General features: G+C 58.6%; 1 protein-coding gene across 1 annotated transcript; it reads right to left on the bottom strand.

Moving 5' to 3' along the window:
• Positions 1 to 10,863: 10,863 nt before the first annotated feature.
• Positions 10,864 to 18,005, bottom strand: ZIC5 (Zic family member 5). Its single transcript, XM_042806265.1, is given in 6 exon segments — positions 10,864 to 11,928; positions 16,595 to 17,045; positions 17,047 to 17,090; positions 17,093 to 17,552; positions 17,555 to 17,630; positions 17,632 to 18,005. Coding segments are annotated over 6 exon segments (1,821 nt in total). The 5' UTR covers positions 17,967 to 18,005; the 3' UTR covers positions 10,864 to 11,473.
• Positions 18,006 to 19,465: the final 1,460 nt, after the last annotated feature.

The raw sequence follows: 19,465 nt of genomic DNA on the forward strand, positions 1-19,465 counted from the left end.
GAACTTGTCCCCGGTTTCATAAAACCCCACGGCCACGGGCAGGGGCGGGACCGGGACCGCGCACCGGGGCGGCTGTCCGGCACGTTCAGACTCTGGGTTGGAGGTGTGAGTGGGGGGAGATGTGCCGTGGAGTCCTTTTTCCCGCGACCCACGAGTAATTCGTGTCACCCACAGGATCCTCCGGCGACACTCGGCTCAGCCTTCCCCCCCCCCCCGCACCGCCCCGGCCGTGCGAAGCCCGGGGCTGCCCCACCATTTCCAGCCCCACGCCCTAAAAATAGAACCCCCGCAAAATATGCCGGCTCCACGGCCCTGCGTGGGCACTCCCCGTGGACGAAGCTGCCCCGGGGCGGGGAGTAGGGGCAGGAACACCCGGATTTGGCCGGCCGTCCCGGGCAGAGCCGGGCACGGCTCTCCCAGCCTGAACGGGGGTGGGGGGGTGGGGGGGTGGTTAACAGAGTTCCTCAAAAAAATAAATGCTTTTTTTCTTTTTAACGTTTGGGGTTTGGGCTCCGCTCACTTTCTGCTGCCCGACAAGAAGAGAGCTGCTGAGCGGGAAGCGCTCTCCGCCTCCGCGTAACCTCCGCGGCCGCGCAGCCTCGCTCACCGCCTCCCCGGTGTTACCGCGGGAAAACTCCCCTTCATCCCAACTCCGGGGCCAAACCCGCCCTGCTCGGCTTTTCAAGCGGGTATTTCCGACCAGGACACTTTGGGTATGTTCGATACACTCGGTTAAGCGCTTTAATATTAAAAATACGCAGCAATTACCCCGGCTGCTCCGCGCAACTAATGCACCTCTCCCCCTTCCGAGTCCCAGCTGATTTTTTTTTTTTTCCGCTATTTGTGTGAATTTGGGAACCTACTGAACACTCCCCCCCGCCACTTGCGCGTTTTCCTCCTCTCCCCCCACCTCCCCAGCGCGTTTTTTATCACCCGTGTCCACCCGGCCGCGCAGCTGTACCCCGGCTCCGGGATGGCCGTAGCTGCGCGGCGCCCCCCGCCCTGCCAAAACACCACATACACACACACCCCCCCCCGCTTCACCCCTTGCAGTCGTGGGGCTCCGAGCCCCGCTCCCCCCACGGCCCCCGGCAGGGCCCAACGAGGTGCCCAACGCCGCGGTGAGGGGCGGCCCTGCCACGGGTGACAACTGCACCCTCCCGGGGCCGGGGGTCTCGCCGCGACAAGGATGGAAATTAAGGATCGGGCCCCCCCATGCCGTTTGGAGCCGGCCCGGGCACGCACCCGGGGGGCTGTCCGTGGGGGGGTTTCCGTGGGAAAGGGCCGGGCTGGCAGTGGGGCAGAGGGGTGGGGGGACCCCTCTGAAACGTGGGCAGCGCCTGAGGACCAGGAGTGTGGGTGTCACCAGGGCCGAGACACGGTACTCCCCCCCCCCCCCCATACAGGCCTATATACATCCAACCTCAACCTTGGGATTTTCCCGTGGGTCCCTGCCCCGGAGCCCACCCGCGACCAGCCGCGCGTGGGGCGGGGCGGGTCACCCCAGGGAGTTGCGGGCGTGCTGTCGCCTCTGACTTCAGCCCGCCCCGACCCCCCTCCCGCGCCCTAAACGTGGAAAGGGAGGGGAGCTGGCGGCGGACAGACACCCCAAAAACCGTCCCTGCTCCCCAAACCCCAGCCCGCGCGGCGGGCGCCCCCCGGGGAGCCAGCCCAGGCCGGAGAGGGGGAGCTGCAAAGCCCCACTCCCCCCGGGGGTCCCGGGGGTCCCTGCCTCTCACCGCGACGGCGGGGCCTGGGCGGGCAGAGACGCGGCTGCGGCGGCCTCTGCGGTGCGAATAAAGGGGCTGGGACTGTCGCCTGGGGGCAGCCGTGGGGCGCCCCACGCGTGGAGCCGCCGCCCCGTGGGGGGCCGCGATGGCAAGGCGCTGGCTGCGGGGAGATGCGAGGAGGCCTGGGTGGGTGTGGGTGTGTTGGAGGGGGGGTCATTCCTCTCCCACCCCACCGGCGGTCGCGTTCACCCCACGTACGAGGCGGCTTTCCCTTGCCCCCTACCCATTCCTTTCTTACCCCGAACCCCCCGAAACGAAAACCTTCTTGCTGCCCCCTCGCTCCCGCCTCCTGCAGCGCCCTGCCCCACCGGTGTCCAATCCCCCCCTCCAACACACCCATGCGACACCCACGCAACACCCACGCCCTGCCCGGCTCCGGGCAGCCTATTCTCAGCTGCAGCCCTTATTTCACGCCCTTCGAGCCACTCTTGTCCTGCCTGCGGATGACCCACTTCCCCTCCAAACCCCCGCCCCCCCAATTCGGCCCCGGTCTCCGTCGCACCCTCCCGCCCCTCCGCCCCCCCCCCCTCCCGCCCCGGGAGCCTCCGCGGGCCGCGCTCCCTCCGCCGCCGCTCCGCGCCCGGCTGCGCGCAGCGGGGCCGGCCCGGGAAGGTGGAGGCGGGGGGGGGGGGTGAGGGGGGGGTGGGCAGAAGAACACGGACGGGACCCGGGGCCGGACGGGGGGAACCGGCGTCTCGTCCTCGCCGTGTTTGTTTTCCTTTCCCCCCCGAACGCTAGATTAAGACGTGAAGATTACACTTTTATTGTGGCGGCCGAATAATACCACGAGTCAACACACACAGCAAACAAAAGTGCTTGTAGTACATGGCCAACCCCGCTGGGAACCGGGCTGCGGGCTGCTGCAAAAATCAAGCTCTTCAGTGCTAATTACAAATAAATGATGATGTGCTCACTAAGTAATTGATTTAATGAAGTTCCTATGAAACTATTAAAACCGGGTAGAGGTCAGGCTGGAGACGCCCCAGAGCGCCCATTGTGGGATGTTTAACTCCGCCAATCTCCTCGGAAAGACATCGGGGCTAATAGGTGAAGTCACAGCTGGTTCGGGCTGACTTTTGCAGTACCGGCGCTGGCCTCCCCAAACTCGCCCAGAGGCCCGCACCGCAAATTTGGGGAGGCGAGTACCCCTGGCACACCCCCGGCCCACTGCTTCCTTCTACCTCACATCCCACCCCCCCTCCCTTCTTCCTTCATCCCCTCTTTCGGGGGAGGGGGGGGGGGGGGTGCTGCGAGCCCCCTCCTCAGCCCGGAGCCCCCCACCCCCCCCCCTCCCGGCGCGGCGTCCCCCTCCTCCCTCTCCGGGCGCCCATCCCCGTCCCGTCGGGGCGGCGCAGGGTACTCACTCGCTCGGCCCGGCCGCCTCGCCTGCACCTCAGCCAGGCGCCTCCGCGGCTCTCCCCAGCCTAATTAAAGAGGGGGGAAGTGGAGCTCTGAACTTGTGTCTACCACTACAGAGCAGCTGTAATTCCACCGCCCCCCCCCCCCCCCTTTCCCGGCCCCGACACCCCCACCACCCACCACCCCCCCGCACACACACACACACACACACACTTCTTGAAGAAACTTAAACTAGGATGCCAGGTAGGGTGCTTGGGAGATTTTGGCAAGGTGCCTGGAAGGGGATGTGTGCCCATTTTTCCTTGAAGGGTTTTCTTGTTTGAAAGGCCATTTGGAGCGCTTTAGACGGGCTCGCCGTGTGAAAGGAGGAGGAGGAGGAGAGGGAGAACACAGACATTAAAAAAAAAAAAAAAAAAAAAAAAAAAGAAGAAAATCCGGCTATTGGATTTCCCAGCCCTGCCCTCGGCTCTCCCCGCCTTGTCCCTCGGGCAGGGCAGAGCGGAGGTGGCCCCTCGCCACCCCTCCCCCCCCCCCCCATTTAGGGGGGGCCCCAACCCCAGCTCTGAGCGCAGTTTGAGGGCAGTGGGTCCCCGCTGAGCCCCGGGGGGAACGGGGACGTCCACCTGCCGAAGGACCCCTCTGCGCCCCCTCGCTTTTAACGCCCGGTGCTTTGGGCGGATTGCAAACGACTTGGGGAGAAAAGCAGAACCTCCCCCCAAGTTTTGGAAATTTGGCGATGTCCCCCACCGGGCAAAGCCCCTCTCGGCCTCCAGCGCTTTTGGGGGATGGAGGGGGGGGGGACACTGACACGGGGGCGAGCCCCCACAGCGGGGCTCGGGCTGCACCCCGACGGCTGGGGAAGGGGCGCAGGGACGGGGCCCGGGAACGGCTTCTCCCCGAAATGCGGGGTGCCCCCGTCCTTCCCGCGGAGTGGGGAGCAGCGAGCCCCTCCACACGGGAAGATAAATGCAGGGAGAGATGCCCCGCCGGTTTTCCCCAAGCCTCTGTGCGTGTCCCCCCGCTCCCCCGTGTCTCTGCCCTCTCCCACCCCGCTGCCGGCGCGAAGTCGGTGGGTGTCCCACACGGGACCGGGCGCATTTGGGGGGGGGGGGGGGGGAGGCGGGCCAAACGCGAGCTCCATCTTCTGCCTGCATGCGGCCGGGGTACAGCCGGGAAGGTGCACAGGCACACGCCACGGCTCCCCACGCAGGCACGAGTGGGCTCGCAGACGGGGCGGCCGCGGGACCGAACGGCCTGAAGACGTCTCCTCCTGTTCGCTTGCAGGATTTGGGGGAGGGCTACGGGGGGGGGGGGGGGGGGGGGGGAGGTGTTTTGGTTTGGGTTTTAGTTTTGTTTGTGTGTGTGTGTGTGTGTGTGTGTGTGTGTGTGTGTGTAAAACGATTAATTTGAAACAAATGAAGCTCGCCCGCCTCTTGTTTGCCAAACAGGCTGTTGGCAATGTGCAAACAGGCTCTCACCCCGGCGCGGTGCCCCCGCTCCGCTCCCTGCCGCCCGGCTCCAGCCCTGGCCACCTCACCCACCTCACCCTCCTCCTCCTCCTCCTCCTCCTCCTCCTCCTCCTCCTCCTCCTGCCCCTGCCCCTGCCCCTGCCCCTGCCCCTGCCCCGCCGCCGTCCCCTCCTAGCCCTACAATACCGCTTGCTGACTCTCTCCCCGCTGCCCTTAATGCACGATCCGGGTTTCTCTTCAGCCTCGAAATAAGAAGTGACACATGCACCACTAAACCAACGCGTGGGGAAAGCTCGCGGCTGAGTGGGGCTATTGACGGGAGCGCTGCAAAGAGACAAAGCTGGAGGCTAGTGGAATCAGATGCAGCCCTTAATTAACACCATCTTAAATAGTCCAACAGGCACTGAAGACAAAGTTGAAGAAAGACTTTAAGGCTGAGTGCCCCTCGACAAGCTCTTTTTTTTCCTCGTGTCATTCAATATTTAATGCACTGTGCTTGTAATGCTACTACTGGTGCTCCTTTCTCAGCAAGTACATTATTTTTTCACGGTGCCCATGGCCAGGGAAAACCCTTTAGGCAAAGAAAATCAAAATGTTTGTTGTTTTGGATGACTTATAACTCTTGTTTAACACAAGCACTTTCAAGAAAGTATAACAGGCGCAGCCTCTAAAGCAAACAACGAAATCCTTGTGACAGAGTCGGACACAAAAAGCACATTGTGTTATGGACTATCCCTTTTCTCTCCTGCTAGATGGGTGCCTGTCTGAGGCTGAACACCACGATGCCATTTTACTTTTGAACTATTGTTTTTGAGTTATGCCATGTGGTCAAAAGGAGAAGAAGGGAGGTTGTTTCCAAGCTCATAAGACAAACGAGTTGCCTTTCATTGAACTACCCCAGAGCTCCTTTAAAACGAGGTTTAAATGTCACCTCCATGTTTTTAATGGACACAGGGCTTCAGGGGCGACCCTTCAAAGCGCCTTCGTAATAAACGACCCTTATTAAATATGTCTCTGCCTGGGAAAATCGCTTGGCAGAGGAGAAAAAAAAAAAAAAAAAGGGGGGGGGGGGGGGAAGCGGGGGGGGGGGGGAAGGAGAGTCACGGATCCGCCGGAGGAGCTTCGCCTCCCCCCCCCTCTTCCAGCCGGGGCCGGGCAGGAGCGGAGGAGCGGTCCCACTTCGGGTGCTGCCACCGGGGGGGGGGGGGAGAGAGGACAGCCCCGTCTGCCCCCTTCGGCCCAAACCCCCTTTCCTCCCTCCTCGCCCCCCCCCCCAAAAAAAAAAAAAAAATAGGCTGAGTGAAAGGTTGGGGTGTTTTCCTCCTGACTTCTTTTTGTCCTTAGGAGAGCGGCGTCTGCGAGTCTGAGCTGGGAAGTTACTGATTTGCAGGCTGCATGTTAAGGCAGCCCATGTAAGTAATTTCTGCGGGCATCCCGGCAAAGGAGAACAAATCGTTGACAAAGGCGAGCCCTTTCAATTCAGCAGCGTCGTTAGGGAAACCAAAAAGTATTCTTCCTATAATAAGTTCCACTTCAAAGGATTTCTCATTCAACGGTGACTGCTTCGCACTTTTATTAAGTCCGGGCTTTTTCACTTGGCGGAATCATCTGTTTGGTTATTTTTCATCGTGTTTATTTTTCACCATTCACACAGTACTTGTATTAAATAAACAAAGAACAATCGCTCTGCAAATAAACGTGCTTAGGTGGGGAAAAAAAAAAAAAAAAAAAAAAAAAGAAGGGGAGCAGAGAAGGAGAAGAGATGGAGCTTCTTCCGCGCTTATTTGTTTGTTTGTTTATCTGCTGAAGTTGGGGAGGGGGGGTCCTAAAAAAGGGGAGGGGGGGGCTGCTGGGAGAGAGGCCAAAAAATATGAGGCGATCTGATGAAGTGAAAATTGACTGCGCTAACACGGCATGAAACTAAAGGTCAATGCAACTGTATCTTAATAGAGTGTCTCGAATCGAGGTGGACTATTTTAAATGCAGCTTGCTTTTGCTGCGCTCATTGCCATAGCAATCCTAACGCTCCATGTTGATGTACCATAAAAGCAGTAGTTTGAATTTCAAAGAACCTGCCTTTGAACTTCTCCCTGCCTGATTAGGCACTTGCGTGGTGTGTGTGTGAATGCGGGAGCGTGGTTGTGTGCGCCGGCGGTACGCGGGGCGGGGGGGGGGGGGGGGGGGGGCAGCGCCCCGACGGGGTTTGGGTGTCCGATCCCGGGGGCGGGGGGGAGGGGGGGGGGAGCGTGTGTGTCCGTGGATGAGGGTGTGCACCCCTCCTGCTCTGCTCTACCTGGAAATATTTTTCCGAGGGGGGGGGGGGGGGGGGCTGACAGTCCGTCCTTCCCAGATCTTTACAACTCCCTGGCGACATCTCTAGCAGCACGCGGAGAAAATCCTGAAAATCCTTGGTTCTCCCCGCTCCCCCCCCCCCCCCCAAGCAAAGCAGCCTGTCCCGCATAGAGGGAGGGGGGAGCCCTGAGCCCCACACCCCCCGCCCACGGTGGGTGCGTTGGGGGGGGGCCCAGCCCCGCGAGTGTCGGCCGAGAGCTCCCCCGTTTATCCACTCACCCACCCACCCACCCACCCATCCATCCATCCACCCATCCATCCCGCCCTCCCTCCCCCCCCGCCCCGCAATGCCATTTCCCACACTCCCGAAATTTCTTAGCCCCTTCAAACTTCTCTCCCGCCGCTTCAGCCTTTAAAGGGCCGAGGGCCAGCAATAGTGTGTGGCGCGGTGTCTCCCAGCCCCGGCTCCAGCGGTAGATGATTTAAACAGTGTTTGCTAGGACCACGTTTAGCCTAGGAAAAGATGAAGTCTTTGATGATGGCCAACTCGGTGTCAATAAGTGGCTTTCTTTGAGCCATATTCAGATGGGAACGTCTTGCTTGCCAATTGCCATAGAAATCTTAACACACCATGAAGATTGTCCAAGCGCCAAGCCTTCCGTTCTGGGCTAAATTACTTTGAAGTGGGGCAGGACGTGCACTGGTCAATGTTAACTCTATAGGGCGGGCAGGGAACACTAGGAGAGGGAGGGTGGGGGGGGTGGGGGGGTGGAAAGCAGAAAATAAGAAGGGGAAACTTGTTTTAGACACTCTATACAAGGTTCTGCTCATTGTCAGATATCTTTTATCTTTTATATTTCCCATGAATGATTCATGTCTCGGTGGCTTTGTGTTGCCCTCCTTTTCACAAGAAACTTCATTAGGGAGCTATAAGTTTTCCCATTGATTGGAGCCCTCATTTATGAGTGTTTTTCTGCTTCGTATGTTGGTTATTGTCATTCTGCTTGAAACAACTCTTTGCAACCTGTTTCACCTTTACCACATTTAACAAAACTGACTTAAAAAACACTCTAACCTTTTGGTGAAACTGTTCTTGACATTTTGACCAGTCATTTTCGAGTGCTGGTAAATTACGGAGGGGGGGTGGAAATCATCTTGGGCTAGTTTTATTTATTTTATTTTATTAAAAAAAAAAAAAAAGAAAGAAAGAAAAAAAAAAAAAAAGAAAAGGAAAGAAAGATATCACCCTGGAGGATGCTGACACACGACTCTGACGGAATTTTTCCCAACAGCGGGTTTCACTCAGTTTTCCTCTCTCTAAACGAGAAACGTGTGTCCTCACTTCAAGCTCCTGAAAATTCCGCCCCCCCCCTTCATTCCAGTGATCTCCTGGCGTTATTTCTCGCCTGACCTGACTCCGTATTTCAGAATAATCTTCTGGTTTACGGTTTTGCCACTGTGTCTTCTACGGAAGATCAGTGATACTTAATTCACTGGTGTCTGCACGAGGAGACCTGCAGGAAGATTTTTTTTTTTTTTCCCCAACAGAAATATTAACATTTTAATTGATTTGATTTGATACTTTGATTAGCTGTCCTTGAGAGAGATGAAGAATACCGTGGGTATAAATGCCCGACTTTTGTCCCTGTCTTCTCTATCTGTCTGTCTGTCCTTCTCTGTCCCCTGTGCATGGAAAATCAGCAGCAGAGCACCCAATTGCTTCAGTATAAGGAGGCAACCCCCCAATTCTGCCCCTCCCGACACCCCCTACACCCCCCCCCCCATTAGCCCTCCTGACTTCCAGGGACCGACACCCACGGGAGCAAAGCCTGCAGCCACGGGGGGGCTCGGCCCCCCACAGTATCCTCCTCCTGCGTGGCTGCAAACCGAAACGTAAATCCGAAGGAAAACCGGGTTTACTCACGCGTTGCACTGGGAAAAGCCGGGGTATCTCAGCCGCCCCCAAATATCCCGGGGCAGGTCCTGCCGCGCTGTGAGGCTCTGGCTGTATCTGTCTTTGCCTACTGACCTCCGGGGATGGGGGGGTGGGGGGTGTTTTGGTCTGTCTCTGCCCCTCGTCTGTCAGTAACGCACATGCAATACGCAGAAATAATATTTTTATTCATTTGCATGATAATATTTTTTTTTTTGCTTTTTATGGGGTTTACAGAGATGGAAAAATTTAAATTAGTATTATTTTATTTAGGAAGTATCGTGTCATAAAATTGATGGGCAAGTGTGTGACCCTACGTGTAGCAAGTACATAAAAATAGTGATATATCCCCCCGAGCCATAGTTTATCAACCCTGCCGTGTAGTAATGTATAGTGCAATCTGTTGTTGAAAAAAATGCATAAATTAAAAAGTTCGTTTATAAATCAGCACCAAAATATCTCTAATAAGATTACATTACATAAATTATTCTTTTAAAAGTCCATACCTTACTTTATTATTTTCTATTTATTCAAATGGGCTTTGAAAAACGAATAAAAAGCAAATCGAATGAACTTTAAAAAATTATTTTCTATTCAAGTTTTCTGTTTGTTTATAAAGTAACGCCTGCTCTTTAGATCCAACACAACAATATAAAGACAACGTTTAAAGGCTTCCAGAGTGACAGCACCATGCACTGTACTAATAATATAGTATCTCTATGAACTATATATATATATATCAGCACCAACACACCGCACGGAGGACATGCAGGAAGAGTCTGTTTCACATTACATCGTTCATTCAAGTAAGCTGAAAATATAATGATTTTTTTTTTTGTACAAACCACAGCATCATAAACAACAATCTATCACCAAAATTAATAAGAGAAATCTTTGGTGTGCTCTGTACTCTTCCAGGAAAAAAAAAAAAAAAAAAAAAAAAAAGGAAGGAAAAAAAAAAAAAAAAGAAAGAAGAAGAAAAAGAAGAAAAAAAAAAGATGATGTCAGAAAATAAATTAATTCGACTGTACAAAATAATCGCGTTCACATACACGTTATTAACAATGACAAGACGACATCCACCATTCACGGCACACAAAACACATTTCCACAAGCCCTGGGGGAGGGGAGGGAGGCTGCCGCTTCTCCTCTCGGGGTCTCTGAGGAGGAATTAGTGCTCTTTAGTTTATTTGCGCCCCGCTCCTGACGGGCGATGGGCCGGGGTGTGTCGTCCCCCCCCTCTGCCCCGCAGCCCCTCGGCCGCCGGGCTGGGCTGCTGGGGGCGGGGGGGAGGAAGGTGGGGGGGTGTGAGAGTGGGCACCCCGACCCCAACCCGCTCCCCCCATCCCCCCTTTTCTTTCCCACCAGCTCGGGTCCCCTCCTCCCAGGTGACTCTGCCCGGCCACCCCCGGGGGGATAGTGAAAAGCAAGGGTGCGCGTAGGCACCGGCTCGGCTGGAGAGAGAAAATAAACCTTATATATATATATATATATATATATAAATGATAATCAAAAAATAAAACCTCCGCGCCCCCCCTCCAGCGCTCGCGGGGCCTGGGGGGCTGCTTCCCCCCCCAAGTGGCTGCACACGGGGCTGGATGGAGCAAGAGGTAAAGTCTTCCTCTCCAAGCCGAACTTTCCAAAAATCACAAATAATAACCAGAGTAACAATAATACCAACCCCAAGAAAAAGCAAGATCGCTGTCAGATTTCGTGTGTTTAGGAAAGAAAAAAAAAAAAAAAAAAAAAAAAAAAGAAATGTATCACAATATCACAGTTGTCAAATAGCAGCGGGTTTCTTTTATTCTCTGGCTACGTTTTAGGAGCCATACGCGTACAAACCGTGGAGGAACGGTAAGGCAGTGCTGCATCTTTTGTCTTTCCTTCCCTAAATCGTTTTCACGAGGTTACGGCTAAGGGAGGAAGAAAGAGGGCTGGAGGGAAAATACCGGGTGCGGCTGGGACCCCACGACTCGGGAGAGAAACCAACAGTTACAAAGGAGCTGAACTGCGAGAAGGGTGGGAAGAAATGCATTTATTTCATTTTATTTCAAGGGATGCGTAACCTGTCCTCGACTGGCCGGAGCTTCAGCAGGTGCTGCTTTACAGTCAGGAGGCCGCTGCAACCCCGGGGCTTTACCCAGGCTGAAGAGGAGGTGCTGGGGTGGCAGCTGAAGTATTTCAGAGCCACCTCAGGGAACGGCGGGGCTCTGCCAGTTCGCAGCCTTCCCCCCGGCTCCTTCTCTTGTCACGAGCAGCGTGGCGTGGGTAGGGTGGGAGCCGGGTGGGAGGGGGGAGTCCTCTGCGGCCCGGGCATCTCCCTTGGCACCGTCCCCCTGCAAAGCGTGAGGCTCGGGTGGCTGAGGTGGCCCAGCGTGGCGTTATTAATGGTTTTTCTTACCAAAAGAAAAAATGAAAGAAAAAAAAAAAAAAAAAAAAAAAAAAAAGAAGGTCCGAGTCTCTTTAATTAAATTAGTTACCGTACAAACACCATAGGGTTTCGTACACGGAATAAATAGCGCGAGTCAAACCTGACGGCACTTCCACGCCAGCCTCCCCCCTGTGCCAGGCGGATGTGACACGCCACGGCCACGCCACGGCCACACGCCACGGCACGGCTCGGCCCGGCCCTAGGGAGCGGCTCTGCCCCCCGAGGTCCTGTGGGGCTCATCCCCCTCGGAGGCCGGGGAGGTGTCGCGGCTGGAGGGGGTGCGGGGCCGGCGGGGACCCCCCCCGGCCTGGCAGACGTACCACTCGCTGAGGTTGGTGACCGGCGGGGAGAGGGCGGCGGCGCGGCCGCGGGGGGGTTCGGCGGCCGGGTCGGCCTCGGGGGGCAGGGGGCCGTCGGGGGGCCCCGCCGCCGCGTAGCCCTGGGAGCCCGGCGGCGGGGAGGGCGGCGGGGACTTGCAGTGGATCTTCATGTGCTTCCGCAGGGAGCTGGGGTGCGTGTAGGACTTGTCGCAGCCGCGGATCTTGCAGTAGTAGGGCTTGTCGGAGGTGTGGACGTGGGAGTGCTTCTTGCGGTCGCTGCTGTTGGCGAACTTCCTCTCGCAGCCGTCGAACTCGCACTTGAAGGGCTTCTCCCCTGCCGGGACACACCAACGGCACCGTTACCGGCGGGAGGGGGGCGCACGGCCCTGCCCGGCCCCTCCGCCCCGCAGCGCGGCCTCGGGGGGCGAGCACCAGGGCAAAGCCTCCCCTTCCCTCCTTCCCCTCCTCTTTCCCCCTTTCCCTCCCTCCCCGACAGTCGGGACATATCCCGCCGCTTCCCCCCCCCCCCCCCGTGTTTTGCAAACTGGGAGGTGTCGCTGGCCGGTCTCCGAGCCCGGAGCCCCAGGCTGGCGGCGGGGCCCGGCCTTGTTTGCCCTCCTCGCCGCTCCCCTCGCACACGAGAAACCTTCATTACCGCCTCTAATGACCGAGCCCAAACAAAACCTCTCAATGCCTTCGCCTCCGAGGGCTGGCGTTCGCCGGCAGCCCGGCTCGCCTGGCACATCTCCTGCGTAATCCTTTCCCAATGGGGCACTGTGCTGGGGGAGTAATTAGAGGGGGGGGGGGGGGGGGGGGGGGCGCGGGAATCAAAGTAACACCTGTTTAAGCTTCCCCAAATAAAGAGGAAGCACCCAAGGAGCCCCGCACTGGGAACCTGCAGGCTGGGGAACACACACACCTCGGTGATGACAGAGGTTACCCCAGGCTAATTTGGGTCTAAAAATCTCCGGCCGACCTATTTTAAGAGCTTTACGCATTGCTTAACAGTTAAAGAGGTTGTGAAAATCAGCCCGGGGCGGGTTTGCCTGGCGTACCTTTGACACACATACACCCCTCCTTACACCCCCCCCCCCCCGGTTCCTGACATACCATACCCTGGGACATATATGTTCTGGTACCTATAGCAGTGCCTCGGAGCGACCCTTCCCCACAGATCCCCACCAGGGCTGAGCAAGTCCCTATCGCTGAGAGACCAGGGAATAAAATGTGCCCGATCCCTCTACTGCACACGGGCGGGAGTTTCTTACAGCAACTTTTCCTTTCCCTGCCATGCTACACGTGAGCCCGGCGCGGACAGAGCTGCACGGATAATCCTTGTCAAGACTATCGCGACACTGGAGTTAAAAACGTTATCGGTTCAGGCATGGCTGATGGGTGTTTTCAGATCCGTTTTGCTCTGAACGCTCAGAAATAACAACCCAGCAGCTCTCTCGGTGGATATTTTCTAATTTTCGACTGTCGTTTCCGTTTGGAAAAGCGTCTCACGTTTAGCAAAATAATAACGGAAAAAGACAACGATTTTTATTTTTAAAAACTAGTTATTTCTCGGCTGTTACTATAGAAACATATGCCTCCGCAGCCTATTTACGCGTCAACTTTTTCAATTAAAATCCGCTCACCTACCAGCGAAGTGATAGCACTAGAAAGAGCAAGTTTAACCTTTAAAAAGAAAAAAAAAAAAAAAAAAAAAGATGGTAAGAAAATGTATCTCGTGGGTTTTAAGTGGAGTTTTCACGTGCACAGAAACCCCCGCACGCTCCCACTCCCACCGAGACAAATCTCGAGTCACTTCGTTTATTCATTAATTTTATTTTTCGTTCTTTTTTTTTTTTTTTTTTTTTTTTCTGGAGAAACACGGCGGATCTACCGGAGAGTTTGGCCGGGTTATATCTGTATTACCCCAAGGATGTAGCCCCCCTGAGAGATGCTTCGACTCGGCGGACCAAACCGCGTCCGAGCCCACACACACACCCCCTGCCCCCGTCGGGGCTTTAGGGAAATGTCTTTCCCTGTGGGCTCACGCGTGGGCACCCTCCCGGGGGCTGAGCACCCCTCGAGGGGACGGGGGAAAGGGTCCGTCCCCTCGAGGGGTGCACAAGCCCCGGCTGGCTCCTCCTCGCCAACGGCGGGATCGCGACGATCCAATTCCACAGAAATCCAGGAGCGGGGAAGGTCCCGGGGTGTCCCTGGCACGCTGACGAGGGCGTCACGTCAGAGTTTAACCATTTGTAGGTGGTTTCAACCCAAGGAAGGGGGCGAGATCCCGGGCGCCGTCCCCTGACTCCTCCCGGCAGCAGCAGTGCCGGCAGCGGGAGGGGCACGAAGGGGCTTTGGGGTCACTCTTTTTTTTTGGGGGGGGGGGGGGGGGGGGGGGGGGGAGGGGGGAAGAGAAGGGGGTGGGAATCGTCGCGGGGAAGCCTGACGATCCCGAGCACCGTCCCCGGTGAGGGGGCAGCGATTTTGCGGGGGGAGGTACACGGCCCGCTAGCCCGTTCCCGTTAGGAGTCACAAGGGATGGGGACAGCGATTTGTCCCCAAAATGGGGCTGGAGCCGCAGGGCACGGTGTGCAGCTCCCGGAGTGATGCTTTCGAGGAAAAGGGGTGAAAAACTCAAGCAAGCAAACGGCTCCTGAATTACCGACATACTCTTCTTCCTGCAGGATTACCAGGAACACGTAAAATCCCCTAATGATACAATTACAGTGTTATTATGTCCTCCCCCCTCCCCCCCCCAAATGCCCATCATAAACGAATAGTTTGTAAATCTCTCCTGCTTCCAGGCTGCCCATGACTAATTTAAAGCTGAGGTGGAAAAATTACGGTAATTAATCTGGTAGGGACAGGCAGAAGTTTTGAGATCCCTCATCCACCCGAAGGCTGTGCGTGGGAGAGTCACGTCCCTTTCGCCCTCCCGTGGGCTGAGCTGTCATTCGAGGGGGGCTATTGCCCCCAACCCGAGCCCCGAGGGCTGCTTTGTTGCAACGGCCCCTTCGGTGTGGAGATAGCTTTCCCACGCGGGCCCACGTTTGGGAACCCTCCCGGGGACTGTGTGGGGAAGAAGGGGATCCCCGGCTGCAAACTCCTCCAAATTTCCTTTGCAAGGGGCCGTGTCCCACGCAGGGCCTCGGAGCAACCCTTGATCGCAGCTCAGAGCTGCAAACTGTGCCCGACACATATTTAGGGGGGCTCCTTTTCCCTCTGAATCCCTCTGCTCCCTCTCCACCCCCACCCCCCCCCCCCAAGCTTCCCCCCGACTCGCTCTTTTCCCTCCTGTGGAGCTGGGATGGAGAAAGAGTTGAGGAGCCCAGAAAGGTCCGCGGTGAAGTTTTGTTTTCCAAATCCAAACAGATGGGGAAGGCTAGATGACAAAAACACGGGCCTCCAGCATTTAACTCATTCCGCGGTGCCATTAACACAACAACAACAAGCACCTCTCCAAAAATGTGTCAGCCTCCTCGCAGGAGAAATTCTGCCCCCCCCTCCGTTCCCCCCCCTCCCCCGGTCTGGGCGCAGAGAGCTGGGCATCCTCAGGTCTCGGCAGCTACATATACGGGCTCACGTTTGACATATTCTGGAGATAAAAATCTATAATCCTTTCCGCCATGGGCCATTTGGTTTTACATCGGAACAACACGTTGCACGGTCGCCGCTTTTCTCTTCCCGAGCAGCACACAATAAATCAAGAAAGCAATTACGGCAACTCCACTTCCTTAAGTGTCCTCCGAGGAATAATATTTGTCTACCACTATAAATCCCGGCTTCGTTCGTTTTCGGCAGAGATTTTACACCCGGATCGAAATGCGGATTTCGGGGGTGGCGAGGAAGGAGGAGAAAGAGGTGAAGGAAAAAAAAAAAAAAAAAAAAAAAAAAAAAAGAAAAAAGAAGAGGAAAAAAAAAAAAAAAAAAGAGAGAGAAAAGACTCAAAGGTTCAAACGCACCCCGAGCTCCTCCGGGAGCGCCTCGCCGGGCCCGACCTGTCCCCCAGGGCACCCCCGGGGGTGCCGCTCCCCCCTCCCGTAGCTCCCGCTCCTCCAAGCCCCGCCGGGCAACCGGGGCTGCTTGAAAGTTTCCTCCTCAAATCCACAAAGAGAGGGAAGCATCCCCCTCCCTGCGCCCTCCTCCCGGCTCCGCGGGAGCCGCCCGGGCAGCCCCGGGAGCGGGGTCAGTCCCGGTAGCTCCGGTAGCAGCGGCGGCGGGGGTAGTATCGCTAGCCCCGGGACATGTTGGGGGGGGGGGGCACAGCCCGTAGCAGCATCGGTAATCCCGGTAGCGGGGCAGAGCCCGGTAGCCCCGGGCGTCGCCGCCGCCCGCAGCGCAGGGGAACTGCGCCCCCAAGAGCCCCCGTGTCCCCATCTCCGTCGGGCCAAGCACCCCCCGCCCGGCTCCGTCCCAACCGGCAGGAAAAGCAGAACCGCCGTCTTGCCTTTCTGGGGGGGGGGAGGGGGCGGGGGGGGAGGGCGCTCTGCTCTCCCCAGGCGCGGGGTGAACCCCTCCGGGGTACCCCTTGAGCTCAACCACCCCCCCCGCTCTTCCGCTGGGGCTGCTTATCTTCCCTCCCCCCCCCCTCCTCCTCCCCGGGCTCCGCGTTATTTATTAATCGGTGTATTTATCCGGTGGTGCGGGGAGGTGGGTGGCGGAGGGGGTGGGGAGGGCGCTGCCCAAGGTGCGGGGGGGTGGGGGACACACACACACACACACGACACGGCAACGACACGGGACACGTGTGTGCAGGGCAGAGGGGCCGGGTGCGTGTGCGTGGCGGTGTGTGCGTGGCCCGTGTGCTGCCGAATTACTTATTCATGAAAAAGTCACATGTCCGGCGGTGAGTAGGAGAGGAGGAAAAGAGGTGGAAAAGGTTAAAAAAAAATTTAAAAATAATAATAATAATTAAAAAAAAAAAAAAAGAAATAAAGGAAAAAGAAGAAACTCCTTACAGAGGTGGAGGGGCGGGGGCGGGGGGGGGGAGGGGGAGCACCCACCTGTATGAGTCCGCTTGTGAATCTTGAGGTTTTCGGAGCGGGCGAAGACCTTCCCGCAGCCGGGGAAGGGGCAGGGGAAGGGCTTCTCTCCCGTGTGCACTCGGATGTGGTTGATGAGTTTGTATTTCGCTTTGAAGGGCTTGCCTTCGCGGGGACACTCCTCCCAGTAGCACACGTGGCTGCTCTGCTCGGGCCCGCCGACGTGCTCCACGGTGACATGGCTCACCAGCTCCTGCATTGTGCTGAAAGTTTTGGAGCAAGGCTTCTTCCCGCCCGGCGGCGGCGGCGGCGGCGGCGGGGGCGGAGGAGGCGGCTCCCGGTCGATCCACTTGCAGATCAGCTCTTGCTTGATGGGCTGCCGCATGTACCGCAGGAAGGCCCCGGCCGCCGCCGCCGCCGCCGCCGCCGCCGCCGCCGCCCCGACGTGGGCATGGTGGTGGTGGTGGTGGTGGTGGTGGTGGTGGTGGTGGTGGTGGGGATGGGGGTGGTGCGGGTGTCCGTGACCGGCCGCCGCCGCCAGGTTGAGGTTGACGGAGCCGTAGCCTTGCAGCGCCGAGGAAGAGGAGGAGGAGGAGGAGGAGGAGGAGGAGGAGGAGGAGGAGGAGGAGGAGGCGGCCTCGTAGTGCGCCTCGGCGCGCCCGTGCAGCTCCCCGGCGGCGGCCGCCAGCCCCAGGCGCATCTGCCCGTTGAGCGGCGGGTGGCGGCCGGGCTCACCGGGCGGCGGCGGGAAGGCGTCGTGCGCCCCGTCGGCCGCGCCGTAGGTGCCGGCGGCCGAGATGAAGACGCCGTGGGGCGGCGGGTGCGGGAGGTGGGGGGAGCCGGCGGGAGGGTGCTGCTCGCCCAGCGCCCCGTGAACGGCGGCGGCGGCGGCGGGGGCGGGGGGCAGCTCCCGCCGCAGGAGGAAGTCCCGGCCCGCCGCCCCCCCCGACGGGTAGCCCGGGAGGGCGGCGGCGGGCGGCGCGTAGGCGGCGGCGGTGGTGGCGGCGGTGGCGGCGGCGGCGGCGGCGGCGGCGGCGGCGGTGGTGGCGGCGGGCGCGGCGAAGGCGGCGGCGGCGGCGGTGAGCGCCTCGGGCGTGAGCTTGAGGGCGGCCGGCTGCGCCATGTGCTCGGGTCCGAGCGGCGTGAGGGCGCCGCCGGGGTCGCCGCCCGCGTCCCCCGGGTGGAGGTGGGCCGCGTGGTGGGGGTGGACGTGGTGGTTCCCCAGCCCCGGGAAGCCTGTCATGTTCTGGTGAGGATGGGGCTGAGCCGCTGCCAAATCCGCTAATCTCAGTGTCGGGTTCCTCTTGCTCAAAGGGGGCTCCATAACGACACAGCCAAGCCCATCTACGCTCGCTGTTGTTATTTTTTTCCCTCTACCCGCCTTCAAAAACATGTATATATTAAGCGGCTCTTTAACTTCTTTTGTCTGCGCTCCGAGCCCCGCGCGTCCGCGGCCCCGCTCTGCCCGCCCGCGATTGGCAGAGCCCTCACCACACTTCAGCGGCGCGGTGGGGAAGACGGCTCGGACACGGCACCGCGGGGATTGGACGGATCCCGATGATTGGCAGCGGCTGGGGCCGCGCGATTGGCTCCCGTTCAGGCCGCCGGCGCAGCGGGGATCCGCCCCCCCCCGCCACTCTCCCACCCCCCCCCCCCCCTCCACGCACACACACCACACCCCCACCCGCGGCCGCCCCCCGAAGTTGCACTTGCAAAAAACTTCGCGCGGGGCCCGACGGGGCGCACAGCCGCCCCCCCCGGCGCTGGATGTGGAGCTGCTTCGCCGTGTTTACGTTTGCGGGACCGCGGGGTTTCTCTTCTCTCGCCTCGGAGCAACCCACGCGCGGCGCTGCTGCCGGGGGCTCCGCGCTCGGCTTGTATTTTTTTTTTTTTTTTTTTTTTTTTGGGAGGGCCGTCATTCATTCATCGATAAGGCGGGAAAGCGCGCCCTGATGTAGCACACGCCACCCCACACCCACGCGAGGCGCAGGCTCCGTGTACTCGGGCGACTGAAGGCAACGCTAGGGGAAGGCAGACAACGTTTTCCTAAAAAGAAGGCGACGGCGGGGAGCGCGGGGGGCGGGGTGGGGGGAACCCTTTCCTTTAGAAAATAAATGAGCGGGCAGACGTGGGGGGAGGCAAGCAGCACATGGTAGGGAAAAGTTTTGGGAGCTTGTGTCCGCCGCCTCCTTGGGGGCTTCCTCCTCCCGAGGTGCTTCTCAGCCCCTTCCTGGGGCGCTCCGTCGAGACAGACACCCCACGCCCCTCGGGGGGGCCGCCAGCCGTAACCCCATGCAGCTGCCTCCATCTCAGTCCTAATTCAGCGACTGTAAAATAGGGGTGAAACCGCCGGAGTTACACCGACCCCGAGCGTCAACCTCCCTCGACGCTTTGGGATGCCGGGAAGGGAGGGGGGGCGCTGGGCTGGGAAATGGGGGAGTCTGCTGCTGGGGGGTGTCTGCCAGGAGCTGCTGCCCTCGACGAAAAAGCAGGAAAAGCGAGGACCGGGAAGGGGGACCCTAAAGGGGGGGGGGGGCAGAGATAGGGGGACGGGCTGGGGGAGCGATGGGACCGCCCCTGGGGTGCGGGGTGTGTCGGTTCTCGAAAGTGAAGCGCTCTGTGGAGCGCCAGAACTGCCCCTTCCTCACAAAGGAGGCTGCTGCCCCTCGGGGGTGCCGAAAAGGCAGGGCCGGGGGATTCCCTTGCCAGGCAAAAAGGGGGAAAAAAAACATTGCCGTTGACTTTTCTCTGGGGCTGCGGGAGGAGAGGTGACCTTTATTGATATGTCATTTGCTTTCCTTAGGCTGCCGAGTCCCCCTGGGGAACGCCTGGCGCTCCTTGGAAAGCCCAGGCAGGCTGCCTGCCCTTCCCTGCCTGCGGGGCAGCGGGGGA

This window comes from Tyto alba, unplaced genomic scaffold (genome assembly GCF_018691265.1).
Source record: "Tyto alba isolate M040663 unplaced genomic scaffold, T.alba_DEE_v4.0 Super-Scaffold_45, whole genome shotgun sequence".
Taxonomy (NCBI): Eukaryota; Metazoa; Chordata; class Aves; order Strigiformes; family Tytonidae; genus Tyto; species Tyto alba.